General features: G+C 46.8%; 1 protein-coding gene across 14 annotated transcripts in view; it reads left to right on the top strand.

The window, feature by feature from the left end:
- The window catches only part of LOC118361472 (protein scribble homolog), a 128,062-nt gene that overhangs the window by 57,784 nt on the left and 51,877 nt on the right, over window positions 1-18,401 (top strand). For 11 of the 14 annotated variants that reach the window (XR_008083496.1, XM_052483144.1, XM_052483143.1 and 8 more), the window contains exons 3-15: window positions 499-577; window positions 3,865-3,954; window positions 4,238-4,294; window positions 6,126-6,189; window positions 8,202-8,276; window positions 9,215-9,359; window positions 9,710-9,828; window positions 9,996-10,195; window positions 10,549-10,715; window positions 12,326-12,453; window positions 16,426-16,566; window positions 16,781-16,963; window positions 17,207-17,608. Coding sequence is in view for 13 of the 14 variants with exons in the window: in XM_052483144.1 (XP_052339104.1) it covers window positions 499-577; window positions 3,865-3,954; window positions 4,238-4,294; window positions 6,126-6,189; window positions 8,202-8,276; window positions 9,215-9,359; window positions 9,710-9,828; window positions 9,996-10,195; window positions 10,549-10,715; window positions 12,326-12,453; window positions 16,426-16,566; window positions 16,781-16,963; window positions 17,207-17,608 (1,850 nt within the window). In the remaining variant the exon portion in view is untranslated. The remainder of the gene's footprint in view (window positions 1-498; window positions 578-3,864; window positions 3,955-4,237; window positions 4,295-6,125; window positions 6,190-8,201; window positions 8,277-9,214; window positions 9,360-9,709; window positions 9,829-9,995; window positions 10,196-10,548; window positions 10,716-12,325; window positions 12,454-16,425; window positions 16,567-16,780; window positions 16,964-17,206; window positions 17,609-18,401) is intronic. The other 3 variants (XM_052483142.1, XM_052483153.1, XM_052483154.1) reach the window with 1 other exon arrangement.

The following is an 18,401-nucleotide window of genomic DNA, read 5'->3' as shown; positions in this document are numbered from 1 at the left end:
ACCGGTACAGTCTCGCTATTGTTATTTTACTGCTGCTCTTGAATTACTTTTGAAAACATTTTTTTTTTTTTTTTTTTTTTTTACTCTTCCCTCTTATTTTCATCCGTATTCTTTTCAACTGCATTGTTGGTTAGGGGCTCGTAAGTAAGCATTTCACTGCAAGGTCTACACCTGTATTCGGCGCATGTGACGACTAACATTTGATTTGTAACGTAACACAATGTGGAAAAGTGAAGCTGTCTGAATACTTTCCAAATGCACTGTAACCCCCCTTACAAATCAATGGCAGAAGTCAATTCCTCCCTTGATTGTTTACGTCAAACCGATCTCAAATGCTTTCTCATTTTGCAACTCAGCACAAGCACACACAATGGAAATAGTCTTTTCTCTCTCGTGTCCTTGGTGTACATATCATATAGCAGGTGACAGGAAAAGCAGTATACAGTATTGTTATATCTGACTGTGCTCCCCCTCTCTAATCTCTGTCTCTGTCCACAGACATTCCTGAGATCCCCGAGAGCATTAAGTTCTGCAAGGCATTGGAGATTGCAGACTTCAGTGGAAACCCCCTCTCCAAGTCAGTGGATCAGTCCAGTACCACCTCTCTCTGCTGGTGCTATTGTGTTTTTGCCTTTGAGATATATGGGGGAGGTGTGCTTTGTGCCATGTTGTGATTATTTCCTTTCCATAATGGCCAGAAGATAAACAGCTCAAGACAATGAAACAAATGTGCAGGTAGTTGTTGCCCAGATGTGTCAAAGGCTCAGAGCAGGCCCTTTCTCAGTATTAGATTATGTACAGTACATGAGCAAAACACCTGGAGGATAACAAGGCTTTGTGAGGCTACAGTATGCTGTTCTCTGACCTTGAAACTACATTAAAGGCCCAGTACAGTCAAAAGCGTGATTTCCTGTGTCCATATTTCCACACTGCGGTTGGAATAATACTGTGATATAGTGAAAGTGATGATAATGCCCTTTTAGTCTAAGAGCTGTTTGAAAAGACTGCCTGACTAATCAGCCTGTTTTGGCCTGAATGGTTACGCCACGGTTAATTAGTTAATACATTTACATTTAAGTCATTTAGCAGACGCTCTTATCCAGCGACTTACAAATTGGTGCATTCACCTTATGACATCCAGTGGAACAGCCACTTTACAACAGTGCATCTAAATCTTTTAAGGGGGGTGAGAAGGATTACTTTATCCTATCCTAGGTATTCCTTAAAGAGGTGGGGTTTCAGGTGTCTCCGGAAGGTGGTGATTGACTCCGCTGTCCTGGCGTCGTGAGGGAGTTTGTTCCACCATTGGGGGGCCAGAGCAGCGAACAGTTTTGACTGGGCTGAGCGGGAACTGTACTTCCTCAGTGGTAGGGAGGCGAGCAGGCCGCAGGTGGATGTAGGGCCTGATCAGAGCCTGGAGGTACTGAGGTGCCGTTCCCCTCACAGCTCCGTAGGCAAGCACCATGGTCTTGTAGCGGATGCGAGCTTCAACTGGAAGCCAGTGGAGAGAGCGGAGGAGCGGGGTGACGTGAGAGAACTTGGGAAGGTTGAACACCAGACGGGCTGCGGCGTTCTGGATGAGTTGTAGGGGTTTAATGGCACAGGCAGGGAGCCCAGCCAACAGCGAGTTGCAGTAATCCAGACGGGAGATGACAAGTGCCTGGATTAGGACCTGCGCCGCTTCCTGTGTGAGGCAGGGTCGTACTCTGCGGATGTTGTAGAGCATGAACCTACAGGAACGGGCCACCGCCTTGATGTTAGTTGAGAACGACAGGGTGTTGTCCAGGATCACGGCAAGGTTCTTAGCGCTCTGGGAGGAGGACACAATGGAGTTGTCAACCGTGATGGCGAGATCATGGAACGGGCAGTCCTTCCCCGGGAGGAAGAGCAGCTCCGTCTTGCCGAGGTTCAGCTTGAGGTGGTGATCCGTCATCCACACTGATATGTCTGCCAGACATGCAGAGATGCGATTCACCACCTGGTCATCAGAAGGGGGAAAGGAGAAGATTAATTGTGTGTCGTCTGCATAGCAATGATAGGAGAGACCATGTGAGGTTATGACAGAGCCAAGTGACTTGGTGTATAGCGAGAATAGGAGAGGGCCTAGAACAGAGCCCTGGGGGACACCAGTGGTGAGAGCGCGTGGTGAGGAGACAGATTCTCGCCACGCCACCTGGTAGGAGCGACCTGTCAGGTAGGACGCAATCCAAGCGTGGGCCGCGCAGGAGATGCCCAACTCGGAGAGGGTGGAGAGGAGGATCTGATGGTTCACAGTATCGAAGGCAGCCGATAGGTCAAGAAGGATGAGAGCAGAGGAGAGAGAGTTAGCTTTAGCAGTGCGGAGCGCCTCCGTGATACAGAGAAGAGCAGTCTCAGTTGAATGACTAGTCTTGAAACCTGACTGATTTGGATCAAGAAGGTCATTCTGAGAGAGATAGCGGGAGAGCTGGCCAAGGACGGCACGTTCAAGAGTTTTGGAGAGAAAAGAAAGAAGGGATACTGGTCTGTAGTTGTTGACATCGGAGGGATCGAGTGTAGGTTTTTTCAGAAGGGGTGCAACTCTCGCTCTCTTGAAGACGGAAGGGACGTAGCCAGCGGTCAGGGATGAGTTGATGAGCGAGGTGAGGTAAGGGAGAAGGTCTCCGGAAATGGTCTGGAGAAGAGGAGGGGATAGGGTCGAGCGGGCAGGTTGTTGGGCGGCCGGCCGTCACAAGACGCGAGATTTCATCTGGAGAGAGAGGGGAGAAAGAGGTCAGAGCACAGGGTAGGGCAGTGTGAGCAGAACCAGCGGTGTCGTTTGACTTAGCAAACGAGGATCGGATGTCGTCGACCTTCTTTTCAAAATGGTTGACGAAGTCATCTGCAGAGAGGGAGGAGGGGGGGGGATTCAGGAGGGAGGAGAAGGTGGCAAAGAGCTTCCTAGGGTTAGAGGCAGATGCTTGGAATTTAGAGTGGTAGAAAGTGGCTTTAGCAGCAGAGACAGAGGAGGAAAATGTAGAGAGGAGGGAGTGAAAGGATGCCAGGTCCGCAGGGAGGAGAGTTTTCCTCCATTTCCGCTCGGCTGCCCGGAGCCCTGTTCTGTGAGCTCGCAATGAGTCGTCGAGCCACGGAGCGGGAGGGAGGACCGAGCCGGCCTGGAGGATAGGGGACATAGAGAGTCAAAGGATGCAGAAAGGGAGGAGAGGAGGGTTGAGGAGGCAGAATCAGGAGATAGGTTGGAGAAGGTTTGAGCAGAGGGAAGAGATGATAGGATGGAAGAGGAGAGAGTAGCGGGGGAGAGAGAGCGAAGGTTGGGACGGCGCGATACCATCCGAGTAGGGGCAGTGTGGGAAGTGTTGGATGAGAGCGACAAGGTAGTGGTAGTGGTTAATAGACCAATAAGAAAGCGTTCCAAGCCTCTCTGCTAATATAAGCTAGTTTTCAGTTGTCCCCTCCCCACTCAGACATCTCCCAGACAGTCCTAGCAAAATTATTGCTTGAGAAATGATAATATATTGAGGAAAAAAACGTCTGTATTGCACCTTTTAACATGGCGTTTAAGTATACTGTAGAAGTGTAATACTTTTGGCGAGGCAAACCATCTCCCTGCTTTTACTTATCCTATAGAATAAGAAAGGAACTGTTGGCAGGAGTGGTGATGGTGAGTGCTTTGACAGATGGATCTGGCCACTTGCGCTGCGTCCCTAATGGCACCCTTTTCCTATATAGTGCACCACTAAAAAGTGCACTATGACTGGAATAGGGTGCTATTTGGGATGCTGCCATAGGCAGATGAAGCAGCTGTTCCAAGTGCTTCAAGGGCTGGTGTTAAAGTGCCAGTTTCTCCATCTGTTTTCCCCTCTCCCTTTCTGTCCTCATCACCAGGTTGCCTGATGGTTTCACTCAGCTCAGAGGGCTCGCCCACCTGGCACTTAACGACGTGTCATTGCAGACACTGCCCAACGACATAGGAAAGTAAGTACACACACACACACGCACCAACAAAATACGCAGACTAACCACCTTGCATGCATGGGTGTTTGTAACCAACTCCGACATAGGTTTCCTTCTTACTCTAAACATTCAGCCTCCTCGTTCTGTAAAATGACAGACCTTGGTAAAGGCGTAATTACATGACACAATGGGTTCTCAGACAGACTGACTGCGTGAACGGTTGGACGAGACCAATCGCCATGCAAAGTTAACCAGGGCCTTCAGACTTAACTCTTCCTCCTCTTCTCTCTTCCCTTTCCTGCAGCCTGGCCAACCTGGTGACGCTGGAGCTCAGGGAGAACCTGCTCAAGTCCCTGCCCACGTAAGTGCCCTCTTCAGCCTGGCATAGTCCCAGCCACCCTCCATGCTAGGGAAGGTGGTTATTTCCTAGAAAGGAGACCTTGATGATATATGACTGGTGATTTGAAGCACAAAGTCCTCTCTAGTATATCTGTTCACTAGCAACCAACATTATTTGCTCTCTTCACTATGGATACAGTTGTTGTGAGAGGGACAGACTGTAAATGTGTGATTTGCTGAATGACCAGCTTGTCATGTGTGTGACTGTGTGGGAATGTGTCAATGATTGGGCGTGATGGTTTAGTCTGACAATCAGTTAGTCTATCTGGTCCAGACTGTAACAGTCCAGAAGTCGCCTTCAAATACATTGTTGATGTATTTATATATAGATTATAAATACAGTGTGCTTTTGGAAAGTATTCAGATCCCTTTTGGGGCGGCAGTGGTTAGAGTGTTGGACTAGTAAACGAAAGGTTGCTGGATCGAATCCCCGAGCTGACAAGGTAAAAATCTGTCGTTCTGCCCCTGAACAAGGCAGTTAACCCACTGTTCCCCAGTAGGCTGTCATTGTAAATAAGAATTTGTTCTTAACTGACATGCCTAGTTAAATAAAGGTTAAATGTAAAATAAAAATTACTCAGTACTTTGTTGAAACACCTTTGGCAGCAATTACAGCCTCAAGCTTGGCACATCTGTATTTGTGCAGTTTCCCCCATTTTTCTCTGCAGATCCTCTCAAGCTCTGTCAGGATGGATGGGGAGCTTTACTGCACAGCTATTTTCAGGTCTCTCCAGATATGTTCAATCGGGTTCAAGTCCGGGCTCTGACTGGGCCACTCAAGGACATTCAGAGACTTGTCTCGAAGCCACTCCTGAGTTGTCTTGGATCTGTGCTTAGGATCGTTGTCCTGGTGGAAGGTGAACCTTTACCCCAGTCTGAAAACCTTCTCCAGAGCACTCGGGACTTCATCAAGGATCTCTCTGTACTTTGCTTTGTTCATCTTTCCGTCAATCCTCAGTCTCCCAGTCCCTATCGCTGAAAAACATCCCTGCAGCATGATGCTGCCTCCACTATGATTCACCGTAGGGATGGTGCCAGGTTTCCTCCAGATGTGACGCTAGGCATTCAGGCCAAAGAGTTCAATCTTGGTTTCATCAGAACAGAGGATCTTGTTTCTCATGGTCTGAGCGTCCACAAAGGCCCTTTTCCCCCGATTGCTCAGTTTGGCCGTGTGACCAGCTCTAGGAAGAGTCTACGTGGTTCCAAACTGCTTCCATTTGAGAATGATTGAGGCCATTGTGTTCTTGGGGACCTTCAAAGCTGCAGAAATGTTATGGAACCCTTCCCAGATCTGTGTAATTCCTTCGACCTCATGGCTGGGTTTTTGCTGTGACATGCACTTTCAACTGTGGGACCTTATAGACAGGCGTGTGCCTTTCCAAATCATGTCCAATCAATTGAATTTACCACAGATGGACTCCAAGTTGTAAAAACATCTCAAGGATGATCAATGGAAACAGGATGCCCCTGAGCTCAATTTTGAGTCTCATAGCAAAGTGTCTGAATAGTTAGGTAAATCAGGTTTTTCTGTTAATTTAAAAAAAAATTCTAAACCTGTTTTCCCTTCGGCATTATGCAGTATTGTGTGTTGGTTGATTATGAAAAAATGTAATACATTTTAGAATACGGCTGTAACGTAACAGAATGTGGAAAAAGGGGTGTGAGTACTTTCCAAAGGCACTGTATATTCACAACGCTGAGTGAGTTTCAACGAGACCGTGTCGTCTGAGTGTGCAGTAGTCCCCATTACATCAGTGTTTTCTATGATTTATGTGTTTCTCTCGCTTATCCAGGTCACTCTCTTTCCTGGTGAAACTGGAGCATCTGGACCTGGGCAGCAATGAACTGGATGTGTTGGTAAGAACAAGCTCTAAATAGCACTCTTTTCCCTATATTGTGCACTACTTTTGACCAGCGACCTGGTACAAAGTGGTTAAGTACATAGGGAATAGGGTGCCATTTTCAACCGAGACGCTATGTAAAGGATGTGTGATATACAGCATGACAATAACTCACATTCTCAACATACATGGGGGCCATAGAAATATACGCACCCTTGACCCTGGTTTATGCTGTGCCACAAAAACACGCCCTGCATACAAGCTAGTTAGATATACAGCTCACAGGACATGCCACACAGGATCGTACGCTCTGGATGTCCAGCAGTGTTGGGGTACAGATTTTTATAAACCCAGAGACCCAACATTCCCGGGAACGCATGTGAAGTAGACTTTGCACACCAGACCGGGGTTTAGGGTTTGAGAAGTCAATGAGAAAAGTACAAAATGATTCCTTAGTTGTTTGTTTTTTTTCTAAAGGCACAACATTCAAACCCATGTTTTAAGTAGGTGAACATGTCATTACTACAAACTTGTAAAAGTGTCACACTGACACTTTTACATTTTTGTCAATAACAACTTTATCAAAAGAGTGCTTTTTAATTTGACGGCCTGTACATGTGGAGTTTAGAGAGCGAGATGACCGTTCGACCCGATTACGTGTTTCTGCGGATGAGCTTTGATATCGCCTACAACCGCGATCAGGGATTTCTATTGGACACCGTTTCTACTTATCTTCTTACTGAACCATCTTTGGTTGGTCAATTTGAATTGAAGTCGGTCATTTCAAGAAGTGATTTGATTTTAAAATCCAGAAAAACTTGACATAGCTTCTCCTTTTCTATTTATTGAGAAGAGAATTGAATATAGATGTACATTATTCATTTATGGGAATTAAAGTTTACTTCCTGAATTGAATGCCTTCAATTTGAGTTGACCCCAACCCTGATGTCCAGTACGTGCGGGCGTAGGCGTACACACACACACACACACACACACACACACACACACACACACACACATATATCACTCCCCAAACAACCTTCTTACATTTCCTCACCACAAGCACCCATCTAGCCCACAAACAAACACAATGGCTTGGAACTGGTCTGTTGGACATTAGGGCCCCTGTATGCTATGAATGCATCCCACGTTGCACCCTATTCCCTATATTGTGCATTACTATGGTCCCTGGCCAAAAGTAGTGTACTATGTAGGGAAAAGGGATGGGGCCCTGGTCAAATTGTGCACTCCGTAGGTAATATGTTGAGTCCTGCTTCTTTTAGCATGGGAACGCCTGCCTGGCTAGTCATCTCAATGTACAGGGTAAATAATGCCTGTTGAGCCGACGGGCGGAGGCTGAGCAAACAACCTGACGTCATGCTGCCGCCTGAAAGCCTGGCTGCCTGCCTGTCATACTGCACATTGCTCATCCCTCCCAGGCATGCTAGTCTTTTAATCTAATGCGTCACTCAAATACAATCTGGGGTCATTTTACAGGAATTGTTTTCTGGGATTGATTCCCAATGGCTTTTTTGGAGCCCAAATTAATTGCGCCTCTTTTTTTTTTTTAAATGAATTGGTGCAGGACACAGGCTAGGGCAAGCATCTTGTTTTGGATAAAAACATGCTTTTTTCCCCCCTGTGTGGTTTGTGGGCATAGCGAACAGGCACAGTGTGTGGTTGTGTATATGATTGATTGTCTTGTCAGGTGAATCTTGCCCCTTCCCACAGCCATTTGGGGACTCCACCAGTGCGGTGGTATTTGGGGCGCGTGATGTGTGTTTATGTAGACGCCCCCTCTCCCCTTCCCACAGCCATTTGGGGACTCCACCAGTGCGGTGGTATTTGGGGCGCGTGATGTGTGTTTATGTAGACGCCCCCTCTCCCCTTCCCAAATGATGCATATTTAAGTACAGTGGAGGATGCATGTTTGTTCCCACTCGCTCTAGAAGAAGAGCAAAGGCAACTTTGGGTCCTCTGTTTACCTTTCTTTTCTCTTTTTCCCCTCCCTCTCTCTATCTCTAACAGCCGGACACACTTGGTGCTCTCCCTAACCTACGGGAGCTGTGGTTGGACCGCAACCAGCTCTCCTCTTTGCCACTAGTGAGTACGGTCCTGGCTTGGCATCCATGCCCTTATTCGCTTAGAACCAGAACATTGCTCAGTATGATGTAGGGATATTTGGAAGTAGCCACGAGATGGTTTTTCGTTACTGTTGAAACAATTTATTTGGTGTTTTATTTGTATTCATGTGAATATATACGTTTTGAAGTAAATACCTGCAGTCAGCTTGTGTAATACGTTAGGAGATAAAGAAGGTCGTGTCATTCATTTTCCCGGAAGTTCCCAGTCATGTGATTTTTGTTTACAAGCACACAAATAAGAGACCAGAGCCTTGTGAGTCATTCACTGTTGTGTAGCACGCGCCAGGGGATCTAGTTACAGTATGGAACTCACAACTAAGTGTTTGCCAGCTAGATACTGTATCCAGATACTGTATCTTATACCTATTAAGTAAACTGTGCTAAATGCTCTGCAGTTAAGCATTTGGTATGCTATTTTAGTAGCTAGTAAGCTTACTAGCTCAGTGGTTAGCTTCTTCCAAAATCAAGCTTTGTTTGGAAACAGCCGAGTCCCCTCCTGGATCAAGAGCCTTGCTGTCTAGCGTTGGTTTTGTGCATGCAGCAAACTGTTATTAGTATTGAGTTACTTGTATAACTTTATAAGCCGGGACATCTGTCCTGTAAATACTTTAGGTCAGAGACTGTATAAAATGTTTGCAATGTGCTTGTGAGCATTTAGTTTGCATTCTCTAAAGGATTGTACATGTACTTGTTGGCAGTGGGGTTTGAAAATAGCGCCCCTTGTGTCCAGTTATGAGCATCTCGGTATGGCACAAGGTCGGTATGAAGGTATGGTAATCTGGGTACTGCCGAAGCCTAGTATGAAACCTACCACATACATTTCAGTGGGAGTATTCACACTAAAAACGACATTGCTTTGCTTTGTGTGTGTCTGTCTGTCTGTCTGTCTGTCTGTAGGAGCTGGGGAACCTGCAGAGACTTGTGTGTCTAGACGTGTCAGAGAACCGACTGGAGGAGTTGCCCTCAGAGCTCAGCGGCCTGCTGGCCCTCACTGACCTGCTGCTCTCACACAACCTCCTGGAGGTGGTCCCTGACAGCATAGGTGAGGGAGAGATGGGAGAGAGCGGGGGAAGGAGGTAGATGGGGAGAGAGAGGGAGGAAAGGTTGTCTGAATGCATTCGCTGTTCCGTTGTACGGTGGCTTATTCACCTGAACTGATTTACACAGTAGCTTCATTGTCAGACTAAACTGAGTTTTTCAAAGTACTTTGTCAAGGTGTGTGCTTTTTACCAAGTACTGTTGAATTAGACCCATGGACATTGGGCATTTTCATTGCTTGGATGTAATAGAAGGTAATGCACTGAAAACCATATTGCCCCCTACTGGGGAAATGATGCATATAAACTGACTCCAAGGCTTGTGACGGTAATTGACCTGGGTCGTGTTCATTAGGCTCTCTGAAGCAGCTGTCCATCCTGAAAGTGGACCAGAACCGACTGACCCACCTGAGTGACTCCATAGGAGAGTGTGAGAACCTGACGGAACTCGTACTGACCGAGAACCTATTACAGGTACATTTTAGAACCACAGTTCGCTGGCTCAGAACAAATGTACAGAACAATATGTGCCTTGTCCCGAGACTCCCGGCCTTGTCCTTTCAACATCCCCCTTGAGATGCATAGCTTTAAACATCCATTCAATTTGACATGTTTTATTGTTGCTTGTTTTTATTCAATAGACTCTGCCTCGCTCGCTGGGCAAGTTGAAGAAGCTGACAAACTTGAATGTGGACCGCAACCGGCTGGGCGACGTGCCTGATGAGCTGGGTGGTTGCGCCAGCCTCAACGTGCTCTCTCTCAGAGACAATCGCGTGGCCAAATTGCCCGCTGAGCTGGCTGACGCCACTGAGCTTCATGTTCTGGATGTGGCAGGGAACAGGTAACCCTTCTACACCCCATATAGGTCCCGTAAATCACTGGTGTTGGTAGACTTCTCTCCTGTAATAACATATCGAGTGACTCCACTTCTGAAGAATTCCGAGCTTCTCTTAACCCTTTATCAAGTCTTGTAGTGTAATAATGATATAATAATACAAATATTAATGACATTTTTTTTCCCTCAAAGTGACTTAAAGTAGTGCATGCATATATTTTTATATGGGTGGCCCCAGCAGGAATGGAACCCACAATCCTTACGCTGCAAACGCAATGTTTTTCCAACTGAGCAACACCGGACTATTCTTCAGAATAAAACGTTCCATATGATTTGTCCATGTTGTGTGGTGTCCCCAGGTTACAGAACCTGCCATTTGCCCTGGCCAACCTCAACCTGAAGGCCATGTGGCTGGCAGAGAACCAGTCCCAGCCCATGCTCAAGTTCCAGACGGAGGACGACGAGAGCACCGGGGAGAAGGTGCTCACCTGCTACCTGTTGCCCCAGCAGCCCTCCCCCAGCCTGGGTGAGTTAGCCCTACACCTACCTCCTGGTGGACATCATCATCATCTTCCTCCTCCTCTCTCACATCTCTATCACGCTCCGTTCTCCATCTCAACTTTTTCCTGGGCTATTCACTATTTACCAACTGAACCGAAGTCCTCCTTCAAAGCATATCCTCTTCCCTTTCCTTCATCTAACATACGAGCTACACTGAGGTGTTGCAAAATCAGTCTGTTTTTCTTTTTACCCATGACGCTGGAAACTTTTGGCCAGCGCGAGCAGGTCGCAAGCTACCTTATCAAGTGTGAGCTGCGTATCGAAATCTTGAAAATAGAACCCAAGTGCAATTTTGCACCGAGCAGCACATTCCTCTCCCAGAGTCCTTCTTGCTCTCCCATCACTCTCAACCCAAATGTTCTTTTAAAAAAAATGTATTTCACCTTTATTTAACCAGGTAGGCTAGTTGAGAACAAGTTCTCATTTGCAACTGCGACCTGGCCAAGATAAAGCATAGCAGTGTGAACAGACAACAGAGTTACACACGGAGTAAACAATTAACAAGTCGATAACACAGTAGAAAAAAAAGTCTATATACATTGTGTGCAAAAGGCATGAGGAGGTAGGCGAATAATTACAATATTGCAGATTAACACTGGAGTGATAAATTATCAGATGATCATGTACAGGTAGAGATATTGGTGTGCAAAAGAGCAGAAAAGTAAATAAATAAAAACTGTGGGGATGAGGTAGGTGAAAATGGGTGGGCTATTTACCAATAGATTATGTACAGCTGCAGCGATCGGTTAGCTGCTCAGCTAGCTGATGTTTGAAGTTGGTGAGGGAGATAAAGTCTCCAACTTCAGCGATTTTGCAATTCGTTCCAGTCACAGGCAGCAGAGAACTGGAACGAAAGGCGGCCAAATGAGGTGTTGGCTTTAGGGACGATCAGTGAGATACACCTGCTGGAGCGCGTGCTACGGGTGGGTGTTGCCATCGTGACCAGTGAACTGAGATAAGGCGGAGCTTTACCTGGCATGGACTTGTAGATGACCTGGAGCCAGTGGGTCTGGCGACGAATATGTAGCGAGGGCCAGCCGACGAGAGCATACAGGTCGCAGTGGTGGGTGGTATAAGGTGCTTTAGTAACAAAACGGATGGCACTGTGATAAACTGCATCCAGTTTGCTGAGTAGAGTGTTGGAAGCAATTTTGTAGATGACATCGCCGAAGTCGAGGATCGGTAGGATAGTCAGTTTTACTAGGGTAAGCTTGGCGGCGTGAGTGAAGGAGGCTTTGTTGCGGAATAGAAAGCCGACTCTAGATTTGATTTTAGATTGGAGATGTTTGATATGAGTCTGGAAGGAGATTTTACAGTCTAGCCAGACACCTAGGTACTTATAGATGTCCACATATTCTAAGTCGGAACCATCCAGGGTGGTGATGCTAGTCGGGCGTGCGGGTGCAGTCAGCGAACGGTTGAAAAGCATGCATTTGGTTTTACTAGCATTTAAGAGCAGTTGGAGGCCACAACTCCCATGTACCACAACGATGACCGTTTCAATCCAGGAAAAGGGATTATCCTGTAAGCTGTTTTTGTAACCCAGGTCCCTCTCTTCATCCTGTCTCCCTACAGAGAACCTGCTGCAGAACAGTGTGGACGACAGCTGGATAGACAGCAACCTGAACCGGGTGTCTGTTATCCAGTTCCAGGAGGAGACCACCAAGCAGGATGAGGACGATGAGGCGGCTGCAGAGCGCAGGGTAAGACTACTAATACACTTATACATGTAAACGCAGCAAAAAATGAAACGTCCTCTCACTGTCAACTGCGTTTATTTTCAGCAAACTTAACATGTGCAAATATTTGTATGAACATAAGATTCAACAACTGAGACATACACTGAACAGGTTCCACAGACATGTGACCATCATAATTAGAATGTGTCCCTGAACAAAGGGGGAGGGGGAGTCAAAATCAAAAAGTAACAGTCAGTATCTGGTGTGGCCACCAGCTGCATTAAGTACTGCAGTGCATCTCCTCCTCATGGACTGCACCAGATTTGCCAGTTCTTGCTGTGAGATGTTACCCCACTCTTCCACCAAGGCACCTGCAAGTTCCCGGACATTTCTGCGGGGGGGAATGGCCCCAGCCCTCACCCTCAGATCCAACAGGTCCCTGACGTACTCAATGGGATTGAGATCCGGGCCCATCGCCGGCCATGGCAGAACACTGACATTCCTACCTTGCAGGAAATCACGCACAGAACGAGCAGTATGGCTGGTGGCATTGTCATGCTGGAGGGTCATGTCAGGATGAGCCTGCAGGAAGGGTCCACATGAGGGAGGAGGTCTTCCCTGTAACGCACAGCGTTGAGATTGCCTGCAATGGCAACAAGCTCAGTCCGATGATGCTGTGACACACCATGACGGACCCTACACCTCCAAATCGATTCCGCTCCAGAGTACAGGCCTCGGTGTAACGCTCATTCCTTCGATGATAAACACGAATCCGACTATCACCCCTGGTGAGACAAATCCGCGACTCATCAGGGAAGACCACTTTTTGCCAGTCCTATCTGATCCAGCGACGGTGGGTTTGTGCACATAGGTGACGTTGTTGCTGGTGATGTCTGGTAAGGACCTGCTTTACAACAGGCCTACAAGCCTTCAGTCCAGCCTCTCTCAGCCTATTGCGGACAGTCTGAGCACTGATGGAGGGATTGTGCATTCCTGGTGTTAATGGGGCAGTTGTTGCCATCCTGTACTTGTCCCGCAGGTGTGATGTTCGGATGTACCAATCCTGTGCAGATGTTGTCACACGTGGTCTGCCACTGCGAGCACAATCAACTGTCCATCCTGTCTCCCTGTAGTTCTGTCTTAGGCGTCTCACTGTACGGACATTGCAATTTATTTCCCTGACCACATCTACAGTCCTCATGCCACTCATCACGAACTCAAAAAAGTTCTGGGACACTGTAAAGTCCATGGAGAATAAGAACACCTCCTCCCAGCTGCCCACTGCACTGAAGATAGGAAACACTGTCACCACTGATAAATCCACCATAATTGAGAATTTCAATAAGCATTTTTCTACGGCTGGCCATGCTTTCCACCTGGCTACTCCTACCCCGGTCAACAGCACTACACCCCACACAGCAACTCGCCCAAGCCTTCCCCATTTCTCCTTCTCCCAAATCCGTTCAGCTGATGTTCTGAAAGAGCTGCAAAATCTGGACCCCCTACAAATCAGCCGGGTTAGACAATATGGACCACCCTTTCTTTCTAAAATTATCTGCCAAAATTGTTGCCACCCCTATTACTAGCCTGTTCAACCTCTTTTTCGTGTCGTCTGAGATTCACAAAGATTGGAAAGCAGCTGCAGTCATCCCCCTCTTCAAAGGGGGGGACACTCTTGACCCAAACTGCTACAGACCTATATCTATCCTACCCTGCCTTTCTAATGTCTTCGAAAGCCAAGTCAACAAACAGATTACCGACCATTTCGAATCTCACCATACCTTCTCTGCTATGCAATTTGGTTTCAGAGCTGGTCATGGGTGCACCTCAGCCACGCTCAAGGTCCTAAACCATATCTTAACCGCCATTGATAAGAAGCATTACTATGCAGCCGTATTCATTGATCTGGCCAAGGCTTTCGACTCTGTCAATCACCACATCCTCATCGGCAGACTTGATAGCCTTGGTTTCTCAAATGATTGCCTCGCCTGGTTCACCAACTACTTCTCTGATAGAGTTCAGTGTGTCAAATCGGAGGGTCTGCTGTCCGGACCTCTGGTAGTCTCTATGGGGGTGTCACAGGGTTCAATTCTTGGACCGACTCTCTTCTCTGTATACATCAATGATGTCGCTCTTGCTGCTGGTGAGTCTCTGATCCACCTCTCCGCAGACGACACCATTCTGTATACTTCTGGCCCTTCTTTGGACACTGTGTTAACAACTTTCCAGGCAAGCTTCAATGCCATACAACTCTCCTTCCGTGGCCTCCAATTGCTCTTAAATACAAGTAAAACTAAATGCATGCTCTTCAACCGATCGCTGCCTGCACCTGCCTGCCTGTCCAACATCACTACTCTGGACGGCTCTGACTTAGAATACGTGGACAACTACAAATACTTAGGTGTCTGGTTAGACTGTAAACTCTCCTTCTAGACCCATATCAAACATCTCCAATCCAAAGTTAAATCTAGAATTGGCTTCCTTTTTCGCAACAAAGCATCCTTCACTCATGCTGCCAAACATACCCTTGTAAAACTGACCATCCTACCAATCCTCGACTTCGGCGATGTCATTTACAAAATAGCCTCCAATACCCTACTCAACAAATTGGATGCAATCTATCACAGTGCAATCCGTTTTGTCACCAAAGCCCCATATGCTACCCACCATTGCGACCTGTACGCTCTCGTTGGCTTGCCCTCGCTTCATACTCGTCGCCAAACCCACTGGCTCCATGTCATCTACAAGACCCTGCTAGGTAAAGTCCCCCTTATCTCAGCTCGCTGGTTACCATAGCATCTCCCACCTGTAGCACACGCTCCAGCAGGTCTCTAGGCTCTCTAGTCACCCCCAAAACCAATTATTTTTTGACCGCCTCTCCTTCCAGTTCTCTGCTGCCAATGACTGGAACAAACTACAAAAATCTCTTAAATTGGAAACACTTTTCTCCCTCACTAGCTTTAAGCACTGTCAGAGCAGCTCAAAGATTACTGCACCTGTACATAGCCCACCTATAATTTAGCCCAAACAACTACCTCTTTCCCTACTGTATTTAATTAATTAATTAATTTAGCTCCTTTCCACCCCATTATTTTTATTTATACTTTGCACATTCTTCCACTGCAAATCTACCACTCCAGTGTTTTACTTGCTATATTGTATTTACTTTGCCACCATGGCCTTTTTTTGTGTGTTTTTTTTGCCTTTACCTCCCTTATCTCACCTCATTTCCTCACATCGTATATAGACTTGTTTATACTGTATTATTGACTTTGTTTGTTTTACTCCATGTGTAACTGTGTCATTGTTTGTGTCGAACTGCTTTGCTTTATCTTGGCCAGGTCGCAATTGTAAATGAGTGTTTTTCAGTAGAAAGGCCTCTTTAGTGTCCTACGTATTCATAACTGTGACCTTAATTGCCTACCGTCTGTAAGCTGTTAGTGTCAACTGTTCCACAGGTGCATGTTCATTAATTGTTTATGGTTCATTGAACAAGCATGGTGAACAGTGTTTAAACCCTTTACTATGAAGATATTTGGATGTTTAGGAGTTATCTTTGAAAGACAGGTTCCCGAAAAAGGGACGTTTCTTTTTTGCTAAGAATAAAATACATCAACAGTGCTTTATGAGGAGCTTCGTTCATGTGACCCGTGCACTGCACCAACCAATATGTTTTAAAATGAAGCTCTCTATGGTTGGTTCATAACTTAGCTTCCTTTCATTGTCCTTTCTTTCCTTTCCATTCTGACAGGGCATGACAGGGTAAAGTAGTATGATGGAGAGATATCCAGTCAGAATATCAATAGCAGACTCCATTCCAGTCATAGTTTTGGCATCTCAGTCTTTGAGTTTCCTTGAGTCAGTTTGTTGTTCTTTTCTTGTGTCTAATTTACAGTTTGCAAAATACTTTTTGAGGCGGTCTCCTCCTTGTGTGCCTGTAGATGAACTGTCAGTCTGGGGAATTGACAGATTCTCAACCCGCGTGTGTCTGTTCAGGGTCTCCAGCGCCGGGCGACGCCCCACCCCAGTGAGCTGAAGGTCATGAAGAAGGTGATTGAGGAGAAGAGGAACGAGGCCTACATATCCTGTCCTGATGGAGAGCCAGAGTCTCCTGGTACTGAGGTACAACACACCACTGTATGTCCTACATGCCACCATACTTGAGATCCGTGAGTGAAGCTTTTTAACATTTTAAATGCATACATTCTGTAAAAAACATCATTGCTGTGGGTGTGGTCCATACAGATCATAGGTAAAGGTGTACTGTTGAAACAGAATCTAAGTGTGTACCTGTTGGCCACTTATCTAGCACGTTGTTCTAAGGATTCTGACGTGTGATTGGTGGTTGCAGGAGAAACGACTGAGCAATTTGTCCAATCAGAGCCACGACTCTGCAGCGTCCAACAGCACAGCCTCTGCCAACTCTCACGAGGAGAGACTGTGCGTGATTACCACAGCGAGGGAGAGCCTAGTGGGTGGGCGTGGTGAACAGGAGGAGGAAGAGCTAGACGAGATGGAGGTGGAGTATGTGGAGGTGAATTTCACTACTACGACGGTCTCTGTTTCAATCACCTCTCCTAATACGGGTGCTGTAATTTTAAGACCTGGCGTTTCGTGGCTAGGAAAATTCTGTACCCTAGTTCTACACTTTTTCCTGGTCGGGTAAACTAAATAACCATGACCAGTGAGACAGATCCTTGTCTTCAATACGATCGGTTCCCCTCTGCTCTTTCTTTCTCTCCCGTCACTCACACCATCCTTTCCCTTCTTCCGCCAGCCCACGGTGCACTTTGCAGAGGAGCCCATATACCAGGGTGGGAATGAGGACGGTGAGGACGAGGAGGGTGGGGACGGGGTCCCATGCAGCGACCTAGAGGAACAGAGGCTCCAGTTCCCTACGGAGAAGCAGCGTCTGATCAGGAAGGACACGCCGCACTACAAGAAGCACTTCAAGATTACCAAGCTGCCAAAACCCGAGGCGGTGGCCGCGTTACTGCAGGGCTTCAGCCCCGACGCACACCTGGCCCAACACCCCACCTCGCACCACCCTGACCCCGAGAAGGAGGAAGAGGAAGAGGAGGAGTGTATGGTTACTCCACAGCGCCACAACAGAATAGAAGAGCCAAAGCAGGAAGAGAGGAGTCTGCTTCATGTCAACTCTTCCCTGCAGCCGGTCAAGGTAAACTGGGCTCGGGGGGGGTCAGGGGACGGTGGGTAGGAAACACAATTACTATACAGGCTACATAGTTCATAGTGAGTAGGGCTGTAGTACAAAGCTAAAACGTACACCAGACCTGCCAACCTACACAAATTCTGCATACTGTGCACGCAATTCTATGCGCGCGATTGTATTTTCCAAATTGTGTGTGTTAATCAATCACATTAGGCGTCATTACGGTGAAGGTATGTAGTCACGGTAGTTCAGTGCACGTCGCTGTGTTGATGGAAACAAACATGGCAGAGTGAACTCTTCCGCTAAAACCGTCCTTCACAGAAAGCTATGTTGGACTTAAAGGTTGAAAGACCTTTGTTCATGAATCAGTTGTTGATTGATCCTCTTGATATAGCTGTGTGTCACCAGCAGGCTGCTGCGATAATAGTCAGGTCACCAACGACAACCAGGCATGTTGCTGAATGGCCTAGTAGTCAGACCTAACTGGATGGATGAGGTCAGGGATGGAGATCTGGAACAAGCTCTTGTAGGCCTCGTTTCATATTCCATGTAGCCTACAGTAAGCTAGACTACTATTTTGCATGATTGAGTAATTCCGAATTTTCTTCCCAAACAAAATGAAGAAGCCCGTTTTACATTTTCACTAGACTATTCACACAAAGACACCTGTTAATTACAATAATCATTACCCCTAAATTATGCAAGTGGTCATTGAGACCATTTCAATTTTATTTAGGATCAAAGACGAGACTTTGTATTGGTTACATTGTTTGATCATTTAAGACTAGAGTTCAGGACA

This window comes from Oncorhynchus keta, chromosome 28 (genome assembly GCF_023373465.1).
Source record: "Oncorhynchus keta strain PuntledgeMale-10-30-2019 chromosome 28, Oket_V2, whole genome shotgun sequence".
Taxonomy (NCBI): Eukaryota; Metazoa; Chordata; class Actinopteri; order Salmoniformes; family Salmonidae; genus Oncorhynchus; species Oncorhynchus keta.
This window is presented reverse-complemented; position numbering and strand designations above follow the sequence as displayed.